General features: G+C 27.7%; 2 protein-coding genes across 2 annotated transcripts in view; both read right to left on the bottom strand.

The window, feature by feature from the left end:
* Positions 1 to 26894, bottom strand: part of LOC135962060 (uncharacterized) — a 586654-nt gene that overhangs the window by 519977 nt on the left and 39783 nt on the right. The gene's annotated exons all lie outside the window — the stretch shown is intronic.
* LOC135962247 (box A-binding factor) overlaps positions 1 to 26894 on the bottom strand; it is a 125878-nt gene that overhangs the window by 81229 nt on the left and 17755 nt on the right. Inside the window, exon 2 of the mRNA XM_065514070.1 lies at positions 15956 to 17265. Within this exon, the coding sequence (XP_065370142.1) occupies positions 15956 to 16944 (989 nt within the window). The 5' untranslated portion in view covers positions 16945 to 17265. The remainder of the gene's footprint in view (positions 1 to 15955; positions 17266 to 26894) is intronic.

The following is a 26894-nucleotide window of genomic DNA, read 5'->3' as shown; positions in this document are numbered from 1 at the left end:
ACGGTATGTCACGTACGATATTAAATTTTATTTATTATAAAATCATCCAAAGATTGTTTTTATTTAAATATGATTACGGATTGTAAAGGAAAAATATTTCGTTTAGTGTAAGAAACTAAAAGAAAACATGACGCCTCTCACGATTCGAATATTTTCGCATATTTCTACATGCACCTCAAAATGAGTTCCGTTTTATGTCACGTACGATATACCCTTATTTCGCTCAATATTTTGGACAACAATATTTCGAAAGAACTTTTTATTATTTTAAAATATTGTAGCCTCTCTGAATGGAACATAAAGATCAAATTAATTTTTAGATACTCTTATTTTTGCAAAATCTACAAATATCATGTACGATGATATGGAATTGCCCATATGTCATTTTGAAGGGTAAATATCTGTCATTTATTCTCACTTGGTTATACATAATGTAAACAAGAAAGTTTTTTTTGCTTTTAAAATATCGAATTTTGTACCAACAAAGCGTCATATGCGGGAAGTTTTGCATTACTTCTTTAATTTGTAAAAAAGTGCCGCACTGAAGCACACCGATTGCTCACCAAAGCTTATGGTGAATATGTTTCATTGGTTTCAACGTGCGAGAAATGGTTTGAGCGCATAAGAACTGGTGATTTTGACATGGAAGACAAAATTAGCTCAGGCTAAAGTTTGAAGACCAATAATTGGAGGCATTACTACATGATGATTATTGTAAAATTCAACAAGAGCTTGCAAAATCATTAGGAGCTGCTCAAGCAGCAATTTCAAAACGCTTGCGAGCAGCAGTATTCATCCAAAAGCAGGGCAATTGGGTACCATACGAATGGAAGCTGATAGACTTCGATTTTGTATGTCCGAAATGATGCTTGAACACCATAAAAGAAAATTATTTATGCACCGAATCATTACTTGCGATGGATTCATTACAATAACCCGCAGCGTAAGAGATCGTATGTGAAGATCGGCCAACCAGCCCAATCGACACCAAAGCCAAAGGTAATCGATATGGCGCCAAGGTAATTCTCTATATTTGGTGGGAGCAAAAGTGTCCTATCTATTATGAATTGCTGAAATTTGACCAGACCATCACAAGGAACCTATAACGAACGCAACTGCTTCATTTGAAGCGAGCATTGGCCGAAAAATGCCCAGAATATGCGGCCAGACATGAAACCGTAATATTCCATCATGACAACGCTCAGCCACATGTTGCAGTAACTGTTTACAACTATTTAGAATGAAGTTGTTGGGAAGTTTTGCCTCAACCGCCTTATAGACCAGACCTTGCCCCCGTGCGACTACTATTTGTTACGATCGAAATAGAACTCTCTCTCTCTGGGATACGCTTCACTTTGGAACAGAGTATCCGATATTGGCTTGCTGTGTTCTTGGCTTCAAAAGCTGAGCAGTTCTTTTGGCTCGGAATCCATATGTTGCCAGAAAGATTTGAGAGGGTCATAGCTAACAATGTTTCAAAGTAAAAGGTAAGCATTTTAATAAAATATCTCGTATTTTTATACCCAATAAACTGTTTATCCGGATTTGGCCAAATTTACCCCATTCGCACTTGAGTTCTAAATAACACAATGCTAATATTGTTAAGATTTTACCTTTTAAAAACGGTGGTTTAAAAGGTAAAATATATTGCAATTGAAAGCGCCAAGTGGTTTTACAAATTTTAACAACTCTTTATTCAAGTTTACACAACAATTTAAATAGTCACTCTCTTTATATAAAAATTACTGGTATTACGATTGATGTTAACTTAAACAGTGCTTACGGTATACTCATCCATTGTTGCTCGAGCAACCAGTATTTATACACACCAGCGTCATCTTCTAGTGAATTCGAGAAACGCTTGAATATTCTATTTCCACAATTCCGGCCAAAAATCCATAATTTCTTTATTTCTTCTTAAAAATTTCTTTCTTAAAAATGTTTGACATTTGGTATTTGTATTAAGAATAATATAACCAACCGATCGATAAATATTTCGATGTTCAAGTACAGGGTTTGGTCAAAAAAGCATGGACGTTCTAAAATTATCAAAAAATTCCATGTAAGCGGCTGAAATTTAGTCCAAAAATGAAGAATAGCATAAGTGATTGAAAAAAATTTCCGTACAAATTTCGGAATACATATACAGGGTTTGGCCAAACAAACGTGGACGTTTTGAAATTATCGAAAAAGTTAGGTTATTCATGTAAAATTTGGTGTACATTTAAGAAAAACACACTTGATCCAAAAAATATTATAAATTGCATATAGGAGTTTGCCAAATAAACATTGACATTATAAAAGTACCGAAAAAAGTATGTCATTTTTGTAAATGGCTTCAATTAGGTTTATAATTAAGAATAACATAAATGATCCATTGAAAAAATTTCGACATACAAATACATGTTTTGGCCAATTCAGCATAGACGTAAATAACTCTCAAACTTACATCACTTTTGAAATTGACCAAAAAAATGTGTAAAATATGTAGGCACTGAAATCGTTCTGGTTATTCGTTCTGGCAGATAATTGCAGCTGAAATTTATAGTATTTACTCTTGATACTTTACAGTATTAGATGTAATTTACACTTAACCTCTAATAGCCCCTATTAATTTGTTCTGGCCTTTCAAACTTTTTTTTAATTTAGTTTTAAACTAGTTCCAAATCATTTCACTTTTATGTAAAAATAACAAGCAAAAACTCCTTAATAACTACGTAGAATGGTTAACTGCTAACTGTTTTATAAAAGCATGTGCTATTTTGCAAAAAAAAATTAAAGAAAAGAGCACAGGCTACTTCAATTCAAAAGTAAAAAAAAATCACATTTTTCTAATATTAAAATGACAAGAAAAAACCTTTGACTTTACAGCTCTATAAACAAACATATAGTTACTTTATTAAGAAAAATTTAACATCAAAATTTTATAAAAATTAAAAAATCAAAAAAAAAAATTTTTGGGCGGAATTTACCACCGTGCAATGATCAAATAGAGCTTTTTATCTATATATATACAAATGAAATCGTCCATGTATGTAATGGCATCACGTGAGAACGGCTGGAGCGATTTGGCTGAAAATTCCGGGTAAAACTCGAAAAAATTTTTTTGAGTCCAGTCAATTGTAATAAAAAAGCTCCCTAAGGTATGCAGTACAAATTTAGATATTTTATTTGCAAATAAATAAGAACAGGCAGGTGCATGTGGGTTGGAGAAACTTGAAGAACTAACATTAGTAAACTAGGTCAACTAGTTTAAAATAAGTAAGAGAGCTATATTCGGCTGTGCCGAATCTTAGATAATCTTCACCAAATTATACTTTAAAAGAAAAATTTTAATAAAAAATTTAAAAAAAAAAATTAAAAAAAAAATTTTTTTAAATTTCTTTTTTAATTTATTTGTGAAAAAGATTCTATAACAAAAAAAAATTTTTGGTGAAAAAAAAAAAATTCAAGTTAAAAAATATTTTTCCCGATTTTGACACATTGTAAGTCCGACTTACTATTGCCTTATATAAGCCGTTGCAAAGGTCTTTGAAATATCTATCATTCGATATCCATATTGTCTATATTAATGATTTAGTAATCCAGATATATGTCAAAATTAGGTCAAAAATCGAGGTTGTCCTGGTTTTCTCCTTATATCTCAGACATTTATGGGCCGATTGTCGCGGTTTTTTTAAATAGCAGTCGAGCCTGGTCTATAGCGGATATTTTTATGTATCAATCATGTATGTATGTAAGTTATTTGGGGGCTATGGAAAGTTGATTTCAACATACAGATGGATAGACGGACTTGGCTATATCGACTCTGTTATCTATAGCGATCCAGAATATATATACTTTATGGGGTAGCAAATAGAAAATTAGAAATTACAAACGGAATGTCAAAGGTAAAGGTATACCCTTTACCTTTGACATTCCTCATGTTGTTATACACAACATGAGATTATTTTTTCTAATTGAAGCTTACTTTTCCTCAATAAACCTGTATTAGTTCAAAGGGAAATTGAAATTTAGAATATTTGAATAAAGCTTTAAATTTCCACTAGTTTTTAGAAAAAGTTGAAATATTTGTCAACAAAAGATGTTAACATGTGTCAGGCATTAGACTTACTCTGGGTCATGGAAAATTATTGTATAATTAACTGCATATTTTCCAATGAATTTTTTTTCATAGAAATATTTGGAATTCAAATGATTTTATAAAATTATTTTGGTATTTTATTTTTTTGTAATCTTTGCCATACATCAAGATCAAGTAGCAAAATGCTGGTTTTATTGTAAAACAGATGCTTTGGTATTTATGGAAAATAATTATGTTTAATTGTGGCAGCTGTTGTAAATTAAACAGCAACTTGCAGCAGTAGCAACAGTAATATTAGCAATAAGCAACAATAATATTCATTTACGAATACTACTTATTATGTAAGTAAGTATGTAAAATACAGTTTGCATAAAATGACGTTGAACATCTGAAATTTATGTAGAATCATAAAGAGGTGAAGGTTGGCGACAGGCGCCTAACTTAAGTCTATCTGAGAGTAACCATTACACACTGTCTCGTATCTTTTCATGTGTATGGCTGTGTTTGTATAACAAACTGCCAACAAAAATTTGGAAAAAAACAAACAAACTTGAACTTTGCCAAAAACTGAAAATTATGAATGAACAGTAAAATATATGGCCTAAAGAAGAAGACAGCTACAAAAAATATTCATTAACATTTTGCTAAATATTGCTTATGTGACAGCAACACGCACTTGCGCCACAAAATAACAAAACAGTGGAAGCACGCACAAAGTCTCTAAAAAAAATGCCAGTCAATGCAAACAACTGTGATGAACTTCAGCTGATTTTTTTTGCAAGTAGGCAGCATGTGGTTGGTTGTTGGCTGAGCTATTAATAAACATCCTGCGGAAGTTAAAATGAATCATGGCTTTAAGAGCCACAATCTTCTTTTAAAACTAGTAATTTGCCACGAATCTAAATTTAGAGGCATGAAAATCAAAATCAAACGTAGCAAATGAGTAGCAGAAGGCTTTATATGATGATGAATGATAATGGCTAGCTTAAATGGTTGGTTGGTTGGCTGGCTGGCTTTTATGAAAATCAAAAGTATTATTTTACCATTGCAACAACAACAACAACTGAATGTTATTGACATAAATCGTGTTTATGTCATTGTTATTATTGTTGTTTGCTGCTGCTCATTCATTCAAAATTCTATGCAGCTCCAAACCTCTCTTGTCTTTTTCTGTTAACAAACATTTTGAAAAATAGACACAAAGCCACCAAACAACGCCAAATAGTCAAGACAGGCATATAAAAAAAATGTTACAACACATTTCAACAGCAAACAATAATAAAAACATAAAAATCACTGTCCATATTAGAGGTCTTGATGACAAAGACCTTAGAGTCATGTTAGTTTTGTATTATTATTGTAGATGCAATCTGTTTTATGTTTTGTGTGTGTTTTTGCTATTGCATTTTCATTATTTATTAATGCAATTATTGGTTAAGGGAAGATTACAATTCTTAAAATATACTTAATTTTGAAGTGTGTTTAAATCAGCCTACCATAGCCCCCCTATAATTTACATAACTCTTTAATTCATCTATATATCAGCTACACTTTCAATTAGTTTGCTATTGAAAATCAAAGAAATCAAACCATTATTGGCCAAGATATAAGCGAGAAACCAACACTACCTCTTTTTAACTAAAAATTTGATTTGCAAAACTCTAGTAGAAGAAACCATATTATTTGCCATTTTATATATTTAACAATTCTAGATACTATTGTCTCTCACCACCAATATTGTTATTAGTTCTTGTTGCTTGTCAAATTTAAAAAAAAAATCAAGATTGAATATTTTTTTTAAGAAACGCTAATAAAAGTAACTCCCTTTCCAAGCAATCTATTTACACTTGGTTGATTTTTGCCTTCTCAGTGGATTTTAAACATAAAATTGCATTAAGGGCAAATTATCAATATTTTTTTTTTATGAGAAATTTAACATCATGGTCGCTAATGACCCCAGTGGCCAATATTGCAATGAAACGTGTCTATTTTAAGTTATGATTAAGTGACTTTGTGAAAGTTGCTTAAAATGTTGCTTAATTTTCATTAATATTTTACTTAAAAAAAAAAGTTTTTTAAGTTTTTCTTATAAAAAACTTCTAAAAATCTGGTTTTGTAAAAAAACTTTTGTTTAAAAATGGATTTATTTGAGAAAAAAACTAATTTTTTGGATACATTTTTATTATCAACAATGTTTTTAAGTGAATAAGCTTTTTTTTGGTTAAATATGTATTGTACTTTTTTAGATGAAAAAATCTTTTTAGTAAAAACGTTTCTTTTATGAAGAAGCTTTCATGGTTAGTTTCTGCAGGACAGAAGCTTTTTGCATTTTTTATTAAAAACGTTTTCAATGAATAAGTTTTTTGAAAATACCTTTTTTTGTGAAAACTTTTTTATATAAAGCTTTAATGGATAGTTTCTTCTTTGATTAAGAAGCTTTTTGCTAACGACTTTTATGAAAATAAGCTTTTAGGCGAAAAATTTCGTTCATAAAAAGGTTCTTTATTCAAAAAATAATATTTTCTTAAGAAAAGCCTTTTTAATGAATAAGCTTTTTAGGTAAATATTAGCTTTTAACGAAAAAAGCTTTTTGTTTTTTTATGAAAATAGCTTTTAGGAGAGAGTTTGCTTAAAAAGCTTTAATGGATAGTTTCTTGTTTGATTAAGAAGCTTTTTGCTAACGACTTTTATGAAAATAAGCTTTTAGGCGAACAATTTCGTTCATAAAAAGGTTCTTTATTCAAAAAATAATATTCTCTTAAGAAAAGCCTTTTTAATGAATAAGCTTTTTAGGTAAATATTAGCTTTAACGAAAAAAGCTTTTTGTTTTTTTATGAAAATAGCTTTTAGGAGAGAGTTTGCTTAAAAATCTTTTTTATTTAAAAAATAATATCCTCTTAAAACAGGATTTTTAATGAATAAGCTTTTTGGATAAATATTAATGAAAAAAGCTTTTTTATTGAATTTTTTTTTGCGAAAAAGCTTTCATAGTTAGTTTATTGTGTGTCGAAAAAGTTTTTATTAGTGACAAATCAATTTTTATTACAAAATATAATGATTTTTGAAAAAGCTTTTTTAAAATTTAGGCTTTTTGACAACTTTTTTCGGTGAAAAAGCTTTCTTAGTTAGTTTCTTGTTTGGCTAAGATACTTTGATGAAGATGTTTTTATAAAAAATTAATTAAAATAGAAATAAATTTTGATATTTTAAAAGGAAAACATTTTTTTGGCGAAAAAGCTTTGTTGACGAAAAAAGTATTTTTTTGTAAAAAGCTTTCTTAGTTTATTTATTGTTTGGCGAAAATGCTTTTTTATTAAAACTATAACGATTGAAAAAGCTTTTCTAATAATTAAGCTTTTGACAAAATTTTTCGGTGAAAAAGCTTTCATAGTTAGTTTCTTGTTTGACTAAGATACATTGATTAAGACGTTTTTATAAAAAATTAATTAAAATAGAAAATTAGTAAAAAAAGCTTTTTTAAAAAATATTTAGAAATTTTTATGAAGTGTTTTTTTTCCTGTTATAAACGGATTTTTGATTATAGATTTTTTAAAAAAAATTTTGTGAAGAGTTTTATGGAAAAAATTTTATTTTTGGGTGTAAAACTTTAAAAAGTGGAAAAAATTTATTTAAAACTTTAAAAAGTAAAACTGAAACTGAAAAAAATATTTTTTTGTAAAACCTTTCTTAGTTAATTTCTTGTTTGGGGAAAAAGTAATATTAGTGAAAAAGCTTTTTTATTCAAAAAATAATGATTTCTTGAAAAAGCCTTTTTAGTAAATAGCTTTTTGGGTAAATAATTTTTTTCGGTGAAAAAGCTTTCTTAGTTAGTTTCTTGTTTCATAAAAAAATAAAAACGAATGAAATTAGTGAAAAAGCTTTTCTTAATAAAAACAGATTTTTGATATAAGATTTTTTAAATAAATTTTTTGGTGCAAGAGCTTTTTATGTAAAATTTTTTTTGCGTGTAAAAGCTTTTTGAGTGCAAATGCTAATTTGATGAGAAAAGATTTTAAGGGAAAGCAATTTTTTGGCGAAAAAGCTTTGTTGATGAAAAAAGTATTTTTTGTAAAAAGCTTACTTAGTTAATTTAATGTTTGGCGAAAAAGCTATTTTATTTAAAAAATAATGATTTCTTGAAAAAAATTAGTAAAAAAGCTTTTTAAGAAATAAATTTAGAAATTTTTATTGAAAGTCTTTTTTTGTGAAAACGTATTTTTGATTTTTTAAAAAAAAAATTTGTGAAAAAGCTTTTTATGGGAGAAAATGGTATTTTGGATGTAAAAGCTTTTTGAGTGAAAATGCTGAGAAATTTTATGGCGAAAAGCTTTGTTGATGAAAAAATTTATTTTTTTTGTAAAAAACTTTCTAGTGAAAAAGCTTTTTTATTTAAAAAATAATGATTTTTTGAAAAAGCATTTTTAGGGTAAATATTTGTTTTTAGCTGAAAAAGCTTACTTAGTTAGTTTCTTGTTTGACAAAGATACTTTGATAAATAGGTTTTTATAAAAAATTTCATTAAAATAGAAAAATAAAAAAAGCTTAAAAGCTTTTTTTCTTGGTAAAAACGGATTTTTGATTTAAGATTTTTTAAATAAATTTTTTGGTGAAAGAGCTTTTTGTTTAAAAAATGTTTTCGATGGAAATTTTTTTGGGTATAAAGCTTTTTTAGTGAAAATGCTAATTTGATGAAAAAGAGTTTGTGGGAAAGAAACTTTTTTGGCGAAAAAGCTTTATTAATGAAAAAAGTATTTTTTGACATTGTTAGTTAGTTTGTTGTTTTTTCTCAATGGGAATTTTATTTTTTGTAAAAAGCTTTTTTAGTGAAAATGCTATTTTGATGATAAACATTGTAAAGTAAGGACATTTTTTTGAAGAAAAATCTTTGTTGTTGAAAAAAGTATTTTTTTATAAAAAGCTTTTTTTTTTAATAATTTTTTTTTATGAAAACAATTTTAAACGAGAAATATTTTTTTTTTGTGAAAAAGCGATTTCGGTTAAAAAATTATTTTTTTTAAAAAACATTTTGTTGATAAAGTTTTTTGTGGACAAAAAAAATTTTTTTATTTTTTATGAAAAGTGGATTTTTGGTGAAAACATTATTTAAATGAAAAATAAATTTTTTCTCTTAAAAAAAGCTTTTTTGGGGAAGAAATTTTCTGATGCAAAAATATGTTATGGTTAATATGATTATATGATGAAAAAGCTTATTGTTCGAAATAAATTTTTGTTTTTTTTATGAAAATGCTGTTTGTGGAAAACAATTTTTAATCAAAAAGCTTTCTCAGAACTTTTTGGCGAAATGGATTTTTTGGAATATTTTTGTAAGCTATTTGTGCAAAATTTAGGTTTGAATGAAAATAACGTTTCATTGGTTAAAAAAGATTTTTGATTAAAAAAAGTTCTTCTTTTTTTGATGTAAAATCGTTCTAATACATTGTTGGCTATTGCTTTTTGAGGAAGGCAAAAAAAGCGAAAAAGCCGTTCATGCTAACAAATTTTGGGGAAAAATAAGTTCTCTTTTGCTTTAAATTTGCTGTGTCAAATATCGAACAAATCGTATTTCAATATCTGCTGTAGAATTTAAAAAAAATCCTGTCCTTATGTTAAATAAATTTAGTTTAATAACGCAATAAAGATAGCGAAGATTAAGTGCAGTATTAATCTTAATTATCTGTTACATTGTTTAACTTCATTACTGCAATAAAATTAGTTAAGAAATAGCATGTTAAAATATTAATCATTTCAGCTAAAAACATCATCATCGCAATCAAGCATTAGCAGTAGCAACAGCAACTTTTTGTAAAATGTTGTATACAAATGCAAGGGATTACAATGAGTTAAATAATGAGGCAGCAGAAACCACCAAAATGCTGTTAAGAAAACTGCCACACACTAAATAATTTCGCTCAAAATTTTTGAAATATTTTCTTGCTAAGCTAGAAGAGGTGGACGTTTTTGCCATAGTGCTGCCAATAATGTTTTTGATGATGATGATGTTGTTTCGTATTCGTGTTGCTTTGCTAATCAGCGTGGTTAAAACACCTTAAGTACTTCATGCTAGTGGTCGGTCGCGTGAATGCCAACATTCAAGTACGAGTCCAGATAGATTTTTTGTTTTGCTAATGACCTTCAACTATTTAAAACCAGAGCGAAAATAGAGTAAATTGCTTATTGGAATCTGTTTTATTGCACGTCACGGTAGTTTTCTTTATAAATACAAGAACAGATTTTAATTTAAGTCTTTTCATTTATTTGATCTGTGTGAAAGAGTAAGTTTTTTTTTGAAAAATTACAAGAAAGTGTATTTTTACTATGAGTTGCTAAGTTTGCATTCATTTATTTGACATGTGAGAGAGTAAAATTACCCATATTTTATATTAGCAGCAAGGAAATTGCTTCTACTTTTTAGAAATCTATAGATAAATTTAAAATTGTTGTTTTTGTTTTATGCAGTTTTTTTTTTCAAAAAACTGTAACTTTTTTGTGAGGGGCTAAGTTTGAGTTCATTTATTTTGCATATGACAGGAGTCCACTTAAAAATAATTTTTATCAAAAGAAAGGAAATTCAGTCTGCTTTTCAAATCTGTTTAAAATTGTTTTATATTCATTCATTAGGTTTATTTTCTTGAAAAAATACAAAAAAGTGTATTTTTACACTATTTTTACGCTAAATGATCGTTAATAACATTGCGTTCATTTATTTGACATGTAAGAAGGTTAAATTAGACATATTTTATATCAAAAGAAAGGAAATTGTGTGTACTTTTTAGAAAAGTATAAGTAATTTTAACATTTTATATATTTAAAGCCGAGTTTGTTAAATAATGTTACAAATTTAAAATTACGATTTTTTAAAATTTTTACTTAAACTTCATTCAACATATTTTCTTTGTATTAATAGATTTTAAAATGATTTTCATATATTTTATAAACAATTATTAAAACTATTTATAATAATTTGTTTTGCTTTAATAAATAATAGCTAATTGTTTATTTTTCTAGGCCAAAGAATGACTTTGTGTTAATTTTCTTATCATTTAAAGTTTTTGCCAAAATCTAAAACATTAAGTGTCTTTAAAAACAATTTTCAAAACTGTCATGTTTCAATACAATATTTTGAGTTCAAAGACAGAAAGCAGTTTCAACAAAGTTATTCAAATCAATCATGACCTCCTGCAATTCCAATTATTATAATTAATTACACTGCAAACGTAATGCAGTCAGTGATTTTGAAAAATTTATATTTAAGCTCCCACTACTTGTTTAATGATTGGCCATAAAAATCGATCAAAATGAAGCTTAAACAAAATTAAAAATTCTATATTCGTACAGTTTTGGAAACCCCAACAAGTGTTTTAACAAATAACCTCCTCAATATTTAAACAAAAGCAATAATAATATTAAATACACAATAATAATACTACTAAAGTTAATACAAACAATTAAATATTCCTCAAACATTCCAAAATAAGATCAACAAATATTGTGGCCACAAACCCGAATAGTTTGCATTTTAATCGCAACTAAAGTCCGGTTGTCATTAAGAATTTATCTGACTTCTGTCCTTTAGTAAATTAATAAGTTAAATACCTTTTTACAGGCTCAATTTATTAAAATTTTTTTCTTCTTCTGTTTCTCATATGTTTGAGACAATTAATTTTGTTGGCGGTTTTAGCGTTAAAGGCCAACAAAAAAAAAAAGTCTGTAAATAAACGTGAAAAATGTAATCTAGAATTCATTTAATGAAACTGTCATGTTTTTTTAAGTTTTATTTTTTATTTTCATTGTTAAAATCTTGACTACTTTAAAAGGTTTTTGTTTTTATCTTTTTGTTAAGAGTTGTATGCGGTTTCTTTTGTTGCCAAGAATTTCGTTTAGTTGGGACAGAGACTGAACGACAGACAAAACTGTCGCATGCTTAATGTCATTATTGTTTAACATTTGTTTTAATTAAGTGTGATTATGAAAATTGTTTTAATACCTTTTGTTTAGTTTACGTTTTTCATAATTTTCAACCATTTTATTGCAATATTTCATTTTAATTTGTTTAAAAATGTGCTACTGAATAGGGTGTAAAAGAGGTTTTACTTTTTACTAAAAGAGCTTTAAAACTGTTTTTAAAGGGAAAATTATTTCCCAAGAACCATAAAAGCTAAATAATTTGTAATTAATTATTGGTTTCTTCCCAGCAGTTAAGCAAGTAGTCAATTGTCACTAATATCTGACCATTTGACTGACTCCAATTTATATATTTTGGATCATAATGTCACATGTGCTCTTTTTAGTAAATAGAGAAGTCAATTGGTTATTTTATACATCCCAGGTAATCTAGCGAGAAGACAATTGTCACTTAAGTGTCTCTAAGTAAGCTAGAGTGTAGCCATTTTAAGCTTTTAATTTGTAATTAATTAAACAGCGCAACAAAATCGAAAAAATTTGATGTATTGTGGTTCCAGTAGTACAAATATGGTCCAAATTTTAAATTCTATGGAGTAGTTTTTTGCGTTTCTCCACATAATTAGTGATAGCTTAAAAAGTGTTTGTCCGATGTTATTAAAATAAACTGAGAAAAGTTGAGATTTACAAACCATTTAATTCATATATATATTTCGTTTCAATCGGCTCAGTAGTTTCGGAGTTATAATAACAAATTAAAGCAAACAAAATATTTTTTACATGAAAATAGCTAATTTTTTTGTTTTTAAAAAATCATGAAAAATCGAAAGCGGCAGAAATTGTTCAGATTTATTGGTTTATCGCAAAGCCATATGTAAAAGGAAGAAAATGACATATTGTTAAAAAAAAATTATGGATTCTTTTTGAATTTATTCACAATTAAGTGAATTCGCTCATTTTCACAAAATTGTTGTTTTTTGCTTGATATATAAATTGAGTAGTTAATGTTCTTCTTTTGTATGATTGAATTTTGAAAACATTTTCCCTATGCTCTGTACAAATTTTCATATGTATAAGGCGTTTCAATCGGCTCTGTAGTTTCGGAGTTATAATAACAAATTTAATCTCAAAAAATATTTTTTACATGAAAATATAAAATTTGTTTGTTTAAAAAAATCATGAAAAATCCAAAACGGCAGAAATTGTTCAAGTCTATTGCTTTATTGCAAAGCCACATATAATAGGAACAAAATGAGATATCGGCCATGAAAATCTAAGGATTATTTTTGAAGTTATTCACAATTAAGTAAATTCGCTCATTTTCACAAAATTTTACTTTTTTGTTTGATTTATATAAAATTCAGTAGTTAATGCTCTTCATTCGATTGACTGAATTTTGAAAACATATTCCCCATGCTATGTACACATTTTTGTTTCAATCGGCTCAGTAATTTCAGAGTTATAATCACAAATTGAAGCAAAAAAAATATTTTTTACAAGAAAATACCCAATTTTTTTGTTATTAAAAAAATCATGAAAAATCGAAAGCGGACGAAATTGTTCAAGTTTATTGCTTTATTACAGGGCCACATGTAATGGGAACAAAATGAGATATCGATCATAAAAATCGATGAATTCTTTGCGAATTTATTCACAATTAAGTGAATTCGCTCATTTTCACAAAATTTTAGTTTTTTTGTTTTATATACATGAAATTGAGTAGTTAATGTTCTTCTTTTGTACGATTGCGAAAACATTTTGCCCATGCTATGTATACATTCTTATATATATAATGCGTTTCAATCGGTTCTGTAGTTTAGGAGTTATAATAACAAATTAAAGCAAAAAAATATATTTTTTACATGAAAACATCAAATTGTTTTGTTTTAAAAAAATCATGAAAAATCCAAAACGGCAGAAATTGTTCAAGTCTATTGCTTTATTGCAAAGCCACATATAATAGGAACAAAATGAGATATCGGCCATGAAAATCTAAGGATTCTTTTTGAAGTTATTCACAATTAAGTGAATTCGCTCATTTTCACAAAATTTTAGTTTTTTTGTTTGTTATACATGAATTGAGTAGTAAATTTGATTGAATTTTGAAAACATATTCCTCATGCTATGTACACATTTTCGTTTCAATCGGCTCAGTAATTTCGGAGTTATAATCACAAATTGAAGCAAAAAAATATATTTTTTATATGAAAATATAATTTTTTTTTGTTTAAAAAAATCATGAAATATCGAAAGCGGCCGAAATTGTTCAAGTCTATTGCTTTATTGCAAAGCCACATATAATAGGAACAAAATGAGATATCGATCATAAAAATCTAAGATTTCTTTTCGAATTTATTCACAATTAAGTGAATTCGCTTATTTTCACAAAATTTTTGTTTTTTGTTTGATATACATAAAATTGAGTAGTTAATGTTCTTCATTCGATTGATTGAATTTTTAAAACATATTCCCAGTGTATTCAGACCGTACCCCGTCCGAATACTATTTGTTTCGTTCAATGCAGAACGCTTTCTCTGGGATACTCTTCACTTTAGAACATTTTTAAGTCATTCTCCCAATATGTTTATTTTTTTAAGTCTGCATTTATTTATTAAATCTTACAATTTATCAGCAGAAAGGAAATAGTGTCTTCTTTTCAGAAATTTTAAAAATTATTGTTCACTTCCTTTGTTTCTAAAGCTACGTTTCCGCATACACCGTAATCGGCACCGAAAACGAAATTCCATAGATTTGGAATTTCGTTTCTGTTTTATGCCGCAACGCACCCAACTGAAACGAAAAGAATTCAGAAACAATTCAGAGACGATGACGAACACCAACGTTTTTCAGTTTCAGTTTTCGTTATCGGCGCCGATTACGGTGAATGCGGAAACCCAGCTTTAAGGAGCAAAATGTAATTTTACTGTTTAAAATTACATTTTACTTATTTAGAGTTAGGTACTTTTTAATAACGATATATATAGTTTGCTGCTATTCTGGATCCTTATAGATAGCGATTAAGCCATGACCGTTTGTCTGTCTGTCCAAAGTTTTTTAAAATTTAAAATCAGCAAAATCGGTCCACAAATGGCTGAGATATGAGGAAAAAACCAGGACAACCTCGAATTTTGACCTATTTTATATCTGGATTACTAAGTCATTAATATAGATAATATGGATATCTAATGATAGATATTTCAAAGACCTTTGCAATTAATTATATAAAACCATAGTAAGTTGGACCTACAATGGGTCAAAATCGGAAAAATATTTTTAACCCGATTTTTTTTTTCACCAAAAGTTTTTTTTCGCTAACTATTAAAAAAAAATTGAAAAAACAAAAAAAAAAATTTTTAAATTTGAAAAAATTTCAAATTAAAAAAGCAATTCGAAATTTTTTTTCCAAAAAATGAAAAACTGAAAAAAAAAAAAATAAATTTGGTTTACCTAAAAATATTTAAAATTTGTATTTTGAAGTATAATATAGCTCTCTTACTTGTTAAAGTATTAAGTTCTTTAAGGATAAAATTCAGGAATATTTAAATGAATAAGGATTCAAAAAGAACATCACCCCTTCTAGGACACTGTTTTAGTCCCGTGTAAAAAGTTCTATCTAATTCCTTTTTTCTTCTTTAAAGGATATTTTTTGTGAAACTTAAACAATTGCGTCATACAATTTTTATATCATAAAATCAATTAAACCATTTTTAGTTCATGATTATTTTTATTACATTTCTATATTTATAAATCCCATCATAATAAGTTAATAATTTTACCTGACATCAAGTGCTAAACTAGATTTTAATTTAACCCAAAATCCCCTCGAGCATTTGTGGTCATAAAAATACAATACTATCTACTACCCCTGTTGAAAGCAAATGAAAAAAAACAAAGTTGGTGTTTATATTTGTGTGACGCCAACAAACAAAATCAAATATTCTTTAACCGCAAAATGTAATTTTCATCTCCTACCTTTGGTATTTTAGCATGGCTCGAGGTAACAAAAAATTGCCACCATTATTGCTACCAGCAGCAGTTGAAGAGGCGGCCGTAGCAGCAGTTGTGGCAGCAGGAGCAGAGTTAACCTCAGTTAAAGTACGTGTACTGGTGCCAATGACATCTCTAGCACAATCTAATGTTGCCGCTCTATTACCAAGACCACTGCCAGTGGCAATGACACCACTGACACTGCCACTGCCAACAACATCTACATTTTTAGCTTCATTGCCCACATTGACAGCATTGAGAATCTCTTCAGCGTTAGAAGAGGAAGACAATGATGTGGATGATGTTTCAGAGGATGACAATTTTAAGTGTTTATTATCATTATGGCTGCGGGCATTAACAGCAAGAGCAATATCATTGTTAGCAACACCAGCAACTCCAACACTGCCCACACCATTAACGTGCTGCTGTTGAAGATGATGATGATGATGTTGGTTGTTGGTTTTAGCTGCAAATATGCCCGTAATACGTTGCAAATACAGGGAGGGATTATATTTGCTATTGACATGATGAAGTGGTTGCTGATGAGGATGATGCTGATGATGTTGCTGCTGCTGCTGATGATTATTATTACTACTTGAACTGCCAGCACTAAAACTATGATTTGCTAGTTTCTGTCGCTGCAATTGCAATTGCTCCTGCTGCTGATGATGATGTTGGTGTTGCTGATGATGATGCGTTGCTGTTAGTTGTGGCGTTTGCTTTGATGGCTTTTTTGTTTGACTATTAGACGCTAAGTTCCGTTCCCTTTCCCTCGTATAACTACTCCTTCTCTCGTCATCTTCATCCTCTTCGTCCTCGTAGGGCAGCACTTCAATTGCATCAAAATCATAAGAATTGAAATATGCCTGCTCACGTGTCCGTTTAACTTTGGCTGCTTCCGAGGTATGATAATCAATTTCAGCCGTATTATGATTTCCCACTATCGAGGCTGCAGTTTTATGGTAAATCGGCATGTTGTTGCTCTAACGTTTCAAATAAAAGTTTCGTTCGTTTGATGATGATGATGGTTTGCAGGTTTTTTCTGTTCTGGTTCAATTGATGGGCAAATTGATTTTAATTTTCTAACGTCATTGAGGCGGTTTTTCAAGTGCTTTTGTTTTCAAAAATTTTTATCTCTATTTGGTTTTTTGTGTGTTGAGTAAATGTTGTTCGGGTTGTTGTAACCGGGGATTAAGGAAAGTTTATAAGGATTTATGAATTGGTTTTTGTTTTCGTTTAATTTTTTAGGGAAGTTTTGTGGGATGTTAAGGCTCTCGTGTGGGTTGGTTTTCTTTCTGTAAAATAGGAGAAAAAAAAACGTTTTTAAATGTAGTTTTTATGAAATGTTTAAGGGATTGTTTATAAGTTTTGTTTGTTTAAAAGGGATTTAAAGTGATGTTTAAGTAAAATGTTCCAAAAAAAAGTTTCTTTATATTTTTCTTATTTTGTACAAATTTCTTGTATAAATATTTAAATACTTAAACTATTTATACATTTTCGGAAACTAGACTAAATTTCTTTTCTGTTGATATAAAATAAGTCTATTCTATTCTTGACCACATGTCAAATAATTTGACACAACCATTAATATAACTAAAATATTTTCAGTGTTTTCAGCCGCTTGACATGTTTGTACTACAAATTACCAGAGGAAGAAAAGGAATACATATTTCATATCAATGGAAAGGAAATTGTGTCTACTTTTCAAAAATTTATAAATATTTGTAACATTTAAGAAACTACAAAATAATTTTGGGGAAAAATACCAAAAATATGAAAAAAATATTTGACATTTGTACAATTTTCTTGTATAATTTTTTTACTTGAATCAAATATTAAAACTCTTAATACATTTTCGGAAACTAGACTAAATTTCCTTTCTGTTGATATAAAATAAGTCTATTCTATTCTTTGATACATGTCAAATAATTTGACACAATCATTAAACTTCAAACAATATTTTCAGTATTTTCAACCAATTGACATGTTTGTACGACGAATTACCACAGAGTGTAGAAAGAAAAATAATACATATTTTATATCAATGGAAAGGAAATTACATCTACTTTTGAAAAATGTATAAATATTTGTAACATTTAAGAAACTACAAAAAAATTTTAAGAAAAAATACGAAAAATATGAAAAAAATATTGGACATTTGTACAATTTTCTTGTATAATTTTTTTACGTGAATCAAATATTAAAACTCTTTATACATTTTCGGAAAATATACAAAATTTTCTTTCTGTTGATATAAAATAAGTCAATTCTATTCTTGGCCATATGTCAAATAATTTCACACAATCTTTGAACTATTTTCAGTGTTTTCAGCCGCTTGATATGTTTGTACGACAAATTATCAGAGAGTGTAGGAAGAAAAATAACACATATTTTATATCAATGGAAAGGAAATTGCTTCTACTTTTCAAAAATGTATAAATATTTGTAACATTTAAGAAACTACAAAATAATTTTTGAAAAAATACCAAAAATATGAAAAAAAAAATTTGCCATTTAGACAAATTTCTTGTACATATAATTTTTTTAATTGAATCAAATATTAAAACTCTTTATACATTTTCGGAAACTATACAAAATTTCCTTTCTGCTGATATAAAATACGTCTATTCTATTCTTGGCCATATGTCAAATAATTTGACACAATCTATGATTTATTTTCAGTGTTTTCAGCCACTTGTCATGTTTGTACGGCAAATTACCACAGAAAGTAGGAAGAAAAATAACACATTTTTTATATCAATGGAAAGGAAATTGCGTCTACTTTTCAAAAATATATAAATATTTATAACTTTTAAGAAACTACAAAATACTTTTGGGGAAAAACGCGAAAAATATGAAAAATATTTAAAAAAAAAAAAAAATAGACTCAAAACGAAATATTTAAAACTTAAACATAGGCTGAACTGTAAAAGTAACATAAATTGCATATAAAAATAATCACATGTTCACCACTTCAAAAAAAGCTACAAAATTATTTTGTTATTTATGGAAGTTTGCAGAAAAGTCAATATAATTATATTGGCAACTAAAGATGTAAAATAATGTATTTAGAAAGCAGATAAGTTATTTATTATGTATATTTTTTTAGAGTAGATAGAATTTCCTTTCCGATGATATAAAATATATCTACCGTTTTCCCCTTATGTGCAAATCAATGATGGGCGACTTAAAGCTTCTTATTAAAATTACATTTACTTGGAATTTTTAATGAAAGTGAATGAAACAAACAAAATTTTTAAATTATCTTTACACTTTATAAAACTAGACTCAATTTGCTTTCCGGTGATATAAAATATATCTAACTTTCCTGTCATACAAAATAAATAACTGAATGCAAACTTAGAGCCTCTCCAAAAAATTACAATTTCTTGTGTTTTTTCTTATACACAAAACAAAATAATGAAAATAAAATAATTTTTAATTTATTTATACATTATTTTAAACTACATTCAATTTCCTTTCTGCTAATATAAAACATAACTAGGTTTTCTTTTCCAACCTGTCCAATAAATGGACACAAACTTAAGGTCACCCACAAAAATTGCACTTTTTTGAGTTCTTTCATTCAATTCATAAGAAAGTTCAACTTTGGTGCAAAGCCTTAATTTTGCTACTATTTTTGTGGGCATGTGAAAAAGCTAAGATAGTCATATTGTATATCATCAGAAAGGAAAATGTGTATAGCTTTCAAAACTGTATAAATATTTTGGTTTATAAAAGATTTTTATACATAAAAATTGAAAACAACAAATTTTTTTTTTTATTTTTTTTTCCTAACATTAACTCCTAATATTTTCGCATTAGTTAAAGATATTAAAATGATTTTATTATATTTTATAGCTTAATCTAAGAGGAATTACAAAACCTAGTAAAATTTTACTGTTTAGATTTAATTTCATAAAAAATTTGCATTAAATTGAAAACATAACATAAGCGACAACTTTTATTTAAAGCGTTAACTTTGAGTATGTTTAAATGATAAAAAAACAAGAAAAATATATTTTATATCATTGGAAAGGAAATTATGTGTAGTTTTGATAAATGTATATAGTTTTTTAATAATTCTATTTTTAAATGAATTTTTTTTGCATTTTTCTGCGTTCTATCATACAAACAATAATAGAGATCAACTTTCATGTATAGAATTAAATTGGAGTTCTTGTATTTGACATGTGGAAAATGTAAAATAGACATATTGTATATCATCAGAAAGGAAATTAAGTCTAGTTTTCAAAACTGTATAAATGTGTTTAATATGTTTGTTTATAAAAGTAGTTTTTACAGAAGAATGGTAATAATACAAATATTTTTTTTTTACATTTATGCTAAAATTCACTGCTAATATTTTCGTAGAAGCTGAAAATATTGAAATGATTCTAATATATTTTATAGAGGAATCTAAAAGGAATTTAAGTAACCTGGTTAAATTCCACTTTCTTCAATTTTTCATACAAACAAGTTAATGCAGTTCATAGCTTAACACATGTGATATTATTAATAATAGCGTTTTCTTTGAGATTGTGAAATGGACAGGTAATAAATAAAAGCAATATAGATTGTATATCGTTGAATAGGAAATTGTGTCTAGTTTTCATAAAGGTATGATGAAATTTTATATTTTAATTTATAAAAGATTTGTAAACAAAAAATTAAAAAAATATTGTTTTTTTACATTTATGCTAAACTTCACTGCTAATAATTTCGTAGCAGCTGAAGATATTAAAATGAGTTTAATATATTTTATAGAGGAATCTAAATTGAATATAAGGCACCCTGTAAAATTTCACTTTCTTGCAGTTTTTTATACAAACAAAATGAAATGGCTGAAAAACTAACAAAAGCGAGCAACTTTATAGGGTTAGCTTTAAATCTAGTAAAATGCTAGGTGAACAAGAAAAGTTACTCATATTATATATCGTTATAGGAAATTGTATCTAGTTTTTATAAATGTATAAACAGTTTTAATATTTTAATTTGTAAAAGATTTGTAAATAAAAAATTAAAAAAAAATTTATTTTTTTTTACATTTATGCTAAATTTCACTGCTAATAATTTCGTAGCAGCTGAAGATATTAAAATGAGTTTCATATATTTTATAGAGGAATCTAAATTGAATATAAGGCACCCTGTAAAATTTCACTTCCTTGCAGTTTTTTATACAAACAAAATGAAATGGTTGAAAAACTAACAAAAGCGAGCAACTTTTTAGGATTAACTTTGAGTCTATTAAATTGTTAGGTGAACAAGAAAAGTTAAATATATTGTATATCGTTGAATAGGAAATTGTGTCTAGTTTTTATAAATATATGATCAATTTTAATATTTTAATTTATAAAAGATTTGTAAACAAAAAAATTCCAAAAAATTGAAAAAAAATTATTTTTTTTTTTTACATTTATGCTAAAATTCACTGCTAATATATTCGTAGCAGCTTCAGGAATCTAAGGCGAATATAAGGCATCCTGTAAAAATTTACTTTTTTGAATTTTTTCATATAAACAACACGAGCGGTTGAAAACCCAATAATCATCATGTTTATAAACATTTCCATTAGTAGAAACTTTTACTTAATAACATTGTTGATAACACGCTGTTATTAACATTGTTTATGACAGTATGACAACATTAACAGTAAAGCAGCTTCAAAAGACCTAGGTAATCAATGTGGAAATAGAACATTCTCGATTTTCCGTTAGATTATTCATGAGACTTCTAGAAGATGGCGCTGTATATATAAAAACAGCGAGTTGCTGCTATTTTTTTAGATGTCTGGATAGTTTCACTTTAATTTATAGTATTCTTTATAAAAGTTCATAAAAATCAATTTCATATTTGTAAAATTAATGATCTATAGCAATTTTAAGACAGTTGAGGTTTTCAACTTTGAATCACTGTATTGTTCCCTGCATTCAATTAATATTCTGGGTTTTCTCTACAATTGTTATTTATATACACTTCTGTTTCACCGCAGTAATAACGAATTAAAAAACCTGAAATTTCTGTTATTTTTTCTCATTTTTTTGCTCCTATTTCCATCATTCCCCTAGACACTCTGTGTCGCAATATTGCTTATTTTTTTTTTTAGTTTTTTCTTTTTTTTACTTTCCTCATTTTCTGATTCCTATTATTAAATATTTCTCAACTACTTTATGTCACCGGGAGTTTGCTCAATTTCAGTTTCCATTAAGAAACAACGATTGAAAAATAAAAATCTGTTGTAAATAACACTACATTTTTTTTTATTATTCCTTCTGCTTGCCCCAATGTTGCTGCAATAAAAAACACGTTCCAAGTGTCCAGATTTTGCACACAGAATGACAACTTTGGCTACAACATCTAACCATTAGTTTGAGTAATAATAGTCTTTCTTTTACTATAATTTCATTTGTTTTAAAGCGGATGTTGGTTGAATTAGACAAATAGAAGAAAAAACGGAGGGACGGACAGACAGACGGAGACATCTACTAGACTGGTCTATGAGTCTGTTCACATGTTTAGTGTGTTATGTTTTTAATTATTAAATAAGACTGAAATTGAGTAATAATAAGATAAAAACGAAAGTGTTTTTTTTTTGATCAAGAAAAATTAAACACTTAGGAGACCAATTAATTACTATAGGTTTGATCGTTAAAATATCTCTCATATTGTAGTTAAAACCATAGAAAAATGCATATAGCTCGGAAACTCTCCTGTCAAAGATCTAACTCAGTTGTCAAAAACCAAAAAAATAGTAAAAAAAACTATGTGGAAACAAAAACAACACTCGTATATATGATTATTTTGAGTAATTTTTTTGTTTGAGTTTTTTTTTAGTTTCTGCTCTATGTTTCTCTATGGTTAAATCAGCTTATATATAATTCTTTATAATTTATAATGATTCATTAATAAATTCCTCTACCAACTACTCGTAAATCATGTTGCAATAAACTTCCTAACATTCATCACTTAGCCGTCATCATCATCGTCTCTCACATTTGTGACCTCTTGCGTTTAAATTTGGTAGCCCTGTCATAAACTAAAATGTACTTTAATTAAGCTTCTTTGTAGTTAAATACTGGTGGTTAGTAAATAAATTTTAATGCTTTCAACTGTCATACATGTAGCTAAACACAGCTCATTTTGGTAATTGAATGCAGTTGGTTGTTTCATTGATTCAATTCATTCACTCATTCATTGATACAAACATTTTAGTGCATCACATCATTGACTTATTTAGAGGTGGATGGAAAAAAACAGATACTGCAACAAAATCGGAAATTACTTAATAAAGAAGCTTAGAAACAAAAGCTTTAAAATACCTATAGTTGGACGGACGTGCAAATGGAAAGACATACAGTCACTCTGATGGCAAATATGTACAAAGATTGTTGCTCATGGACAGCATAATGAGATGGCAATTATTGTTTTAGCTACTGTTTGGTTTTGGGTTTATTGTTTCAATTTGGTAACGAAGCCAAAAAAAAAGTACTTTAGTACTTAATTTCAACAAAGACTATGTATATAAAAAATGCTCGCCTTTTTTTCATATATAAAATATATATGTTCGACTTATTTTCATATAGAAAATAGGCACGACTTTTTTAATATATAAAAAATACCTTTGAATTTTTTTTGAAAATAGACATGATTTTTTTATGTATTGAAAATATGATCGATTTTTTTCGTATAGAAAATAGTCATGATATTTTTATGTATGGAAAATATGCTCGACTTTTTTAGTATATAAAACAGGTTCGACTTTTTTCAGATAAGAAATAGGCATGACACGAAAATATGCTCAACTGATTTTCGTATAGAAAATAGGCACGACTTTTTTCGTAAATAAAAAGACCCTACTTTTTTCTCCTATAGAAAATAGGCATGACTCTTATTCATATATAAAATATGCTCGATTTTTGCTAAACTGTTTTTCGTATAGAAAATAAACACGATTCTTTAATATATAGGGAATATGCTCGACTTATTTTCACATAAAAAATAGGCACGACTTTTTTCATATACAAAATATGATCGACTTTTTTTCGTACAGAAAAAAAAATAGAGCCTATTTTGTGTACCATAAAAAGGGTACACAAAATAGGCTCGAATTTTCTTCGTATAGAAAACCGGCATGATTTTTTTATATGTATGGAAAATATGCTCGACTTTTTTCGTATAGAAAACAGGCTCGACTTTTTTCAGATAAGAAATAGGCACGACACGACTGTTATTCGTATAGAAAATTGGCACGACTTTTTACGTATAGATACCTAGACTTGTTTTCGTATATAAAATAGGCACGACTTTTTTCGTAAATAAAAAGGATCTACTTTATTTCTCCTATAGAAAATAGGCATGTTTCTATACGAATAAAAAATATGCTCGACTTTTTTTCGTATAGAAAATAAGCTTGACGACTTTTATTCGTATAGAAAATAATGCTCGACTTGTTTTCGTATATACAATACGATCGATTTTTTTCGTATTGAAAATTTGCTCGACTTAGGCATGAGTTTTTTCGTAAAGAAAATATGCTTGACTATTTTCGTATAGAAAATATGCTCGACTTTTTTATGTACAGAAAATAGGCATGACTTTTTTTTGTATAAAAAATATGTTCGACTTTTTTCGTTTAGCTAATATGCTCGACTTTTTTTCGAATAGAAAAAATTGTTGACTTATTTTCGTATATAAAATAATGCTCGACTTGTTTTCAAATATATAATACGATCGATTTTTTTCGTATAGAAAATATGCTCTACTTTTTTTCGTATAGAAAATATGCTCGACTTAGGCATGGCTTTTTTTCGTAAAGAAATTATGCTCGGTTTTTTTATTGTACAGAAAATAGGAACGACTTTTTTAAGTATAAAAAATATGCTCAACTTTTTTCGTTTAGCAAAGATGCTCGACTTTTTTTTCGAATAGAAAATATACTCGACTTTTTTCGAATAGAAAATATGGTTGACTTATTTTCGTATATAAAATAGGCTCGAATTTTTTTTTCGTATAGAAAATATTTTCGACATTTTTTCGTATATAAAATAGGCATTATTTTTTTCATGTGTAGAAAATATCTTCGCCTTAATTATACTCTACAAAGAGGCACGACTTTTTTTCGTTTAGCAAATATACTCGACTTTTTTTTCGATATAAAATAGGTTGACCTTTTTTTTCGTATAGAAAATATTATCGACTTTTTTTCGTATAAAAGATATGCTCGACTTTTCTTCATATAGAAAATATACCCGACTCAATTTCATGTAGAAAATACGTATGACTTGTTTTCGTATAGAAAATAGTAAGGACCTTTTTCATGTATAGAAAATAAGCTTGACTTTTTTTGAATAGTTGAAAATATGCTCGACTTAATTTCGTATAAAATATGCTCTTAATTATAACTCTACTTATACTCTACAAAGAGGCAAATATACTCGACTTTTTTTCGTATAAAAAATATTCTCGACATTTTTTTCGTATAGAAAATATTTTCGACTTTTTTCCGTATAAAAAAAATGCTCGACTTTTTTTCGTATAGAAAATATACTCGACTTAATTTCGTATATAAAATACACACGACTTTTTTTCGTATAGAAAATAGTCACAACTTTTTTCATGTATAGAAAATATGATCGACTTTTTTTCACTAGAAACTAGGCACGACTTTTTTTCCATAGAAAATAGGCACGTCGTTTTTGTGTGTAGAAAATATGCTCGACTTTTTTTTCGTATAGAAAAGAGGCTTTACTTATTTTCGTATAGGAAATAGACACGACTTTTTTTCGTATAGAAAATATGCTCAACTTTTTTTAATTTGGATATTTGGACTTTTTTTTCTAATAAAAAATATGCAGGATTTTTTTTTGGGAAAATATGCCCGACTTTTTTTTTGTATAGAAAATATGATAGGGCATATTTTCATCTAGAAAATAATTAAAATATGTTTACAATATGTGGAAAAAGTTTTCTGTATTCAATATTTTCTCTATTTAAAATATGATGGACGTGTTTTTTGTGTTCAATATAAGTTGAGCCTATATCGAGCTTATTTTCAACATTTAAAATATGCCTGGCATGTTTTCTATATTAAAAATAAGTTTGGCATATTCTCGGTATTGAAAATATGCTAGAAATATTTTCAATATTTAATAGATGTCCGGCATGTTTTCTGTATTAAAAATATGTTGGGCTTGTTCTCAATATTTGAAATATGTTGTTGAAAATATTTACTAGATTTAAAATAAGTTGGATATGTAATCTGTGTTGAAAATAGGCACGACTTATTTCAAGGTACTTTTTTTAACCCCACAAAATAGTACTTATTTTGTAAACTCATTCATTCTACCCTGTATATTGGAAGTCTATTAAGATTCATTTTAACTTGAAAGTAGGTTTCATTTAAAGAGAATCCAGCAAAAAAAAAAAGAAACACAGAAGCCAACAACTTCAACATTTTAAAGTGAACAATTGCAATCTATTACCCTGATTTAAGTCTTGCAGCGATTGTTGTACGAGTTTTAGTTAAAAATAAATATCATATTCAATTGGCCAAAACAAAATAAACAACGAATTTAAACGTTTAAAAGTTGTAACTTTTTTTTTCTTCTATTTTGTTTTTTTTTTGGTCTATGGCCAGTCTATAGTTTGGTTTTTCCTCTTGATGCTTGAATGCAATTTAACAGCAAGTTTTAAAATGACTTTGCGCTTTTTTAAAAACTGAGAACGAAGGCTTCTAGTATGGCAGGGGCCAGAGAGGAGCAAAGAATGGTGGCTAGCAAGCTAGCTAGCATCATGGCGATGTTTGGGGCCTGTTAAAGTGTTACTGTTTTGTTGGTTAAAAACTAATGGAAGCGAATGAGTTGACTATGTTGAGTATGTCGCGGTGACCATGGCACACATGCAAGCTGGCTGTTGGTAAAATTGG

Source organism: Calliphora vicina, chromosome 5 (assembly GCF_958450345.1).
Source record: "Calliphora vicina chromosome 5, idCalVici1.1, whole genome shotgun sequence".
Taxonomy (NCBI): domain Eukaryota; kingdom Metazoa; phylum Arthropoda; class Insecta; order Diptera; family Calliphoridae; genus Calliphora; species Calliphora vicina.
This window is presented reverse-complemented; position numbering and strand designations above follow the sequence as displayed.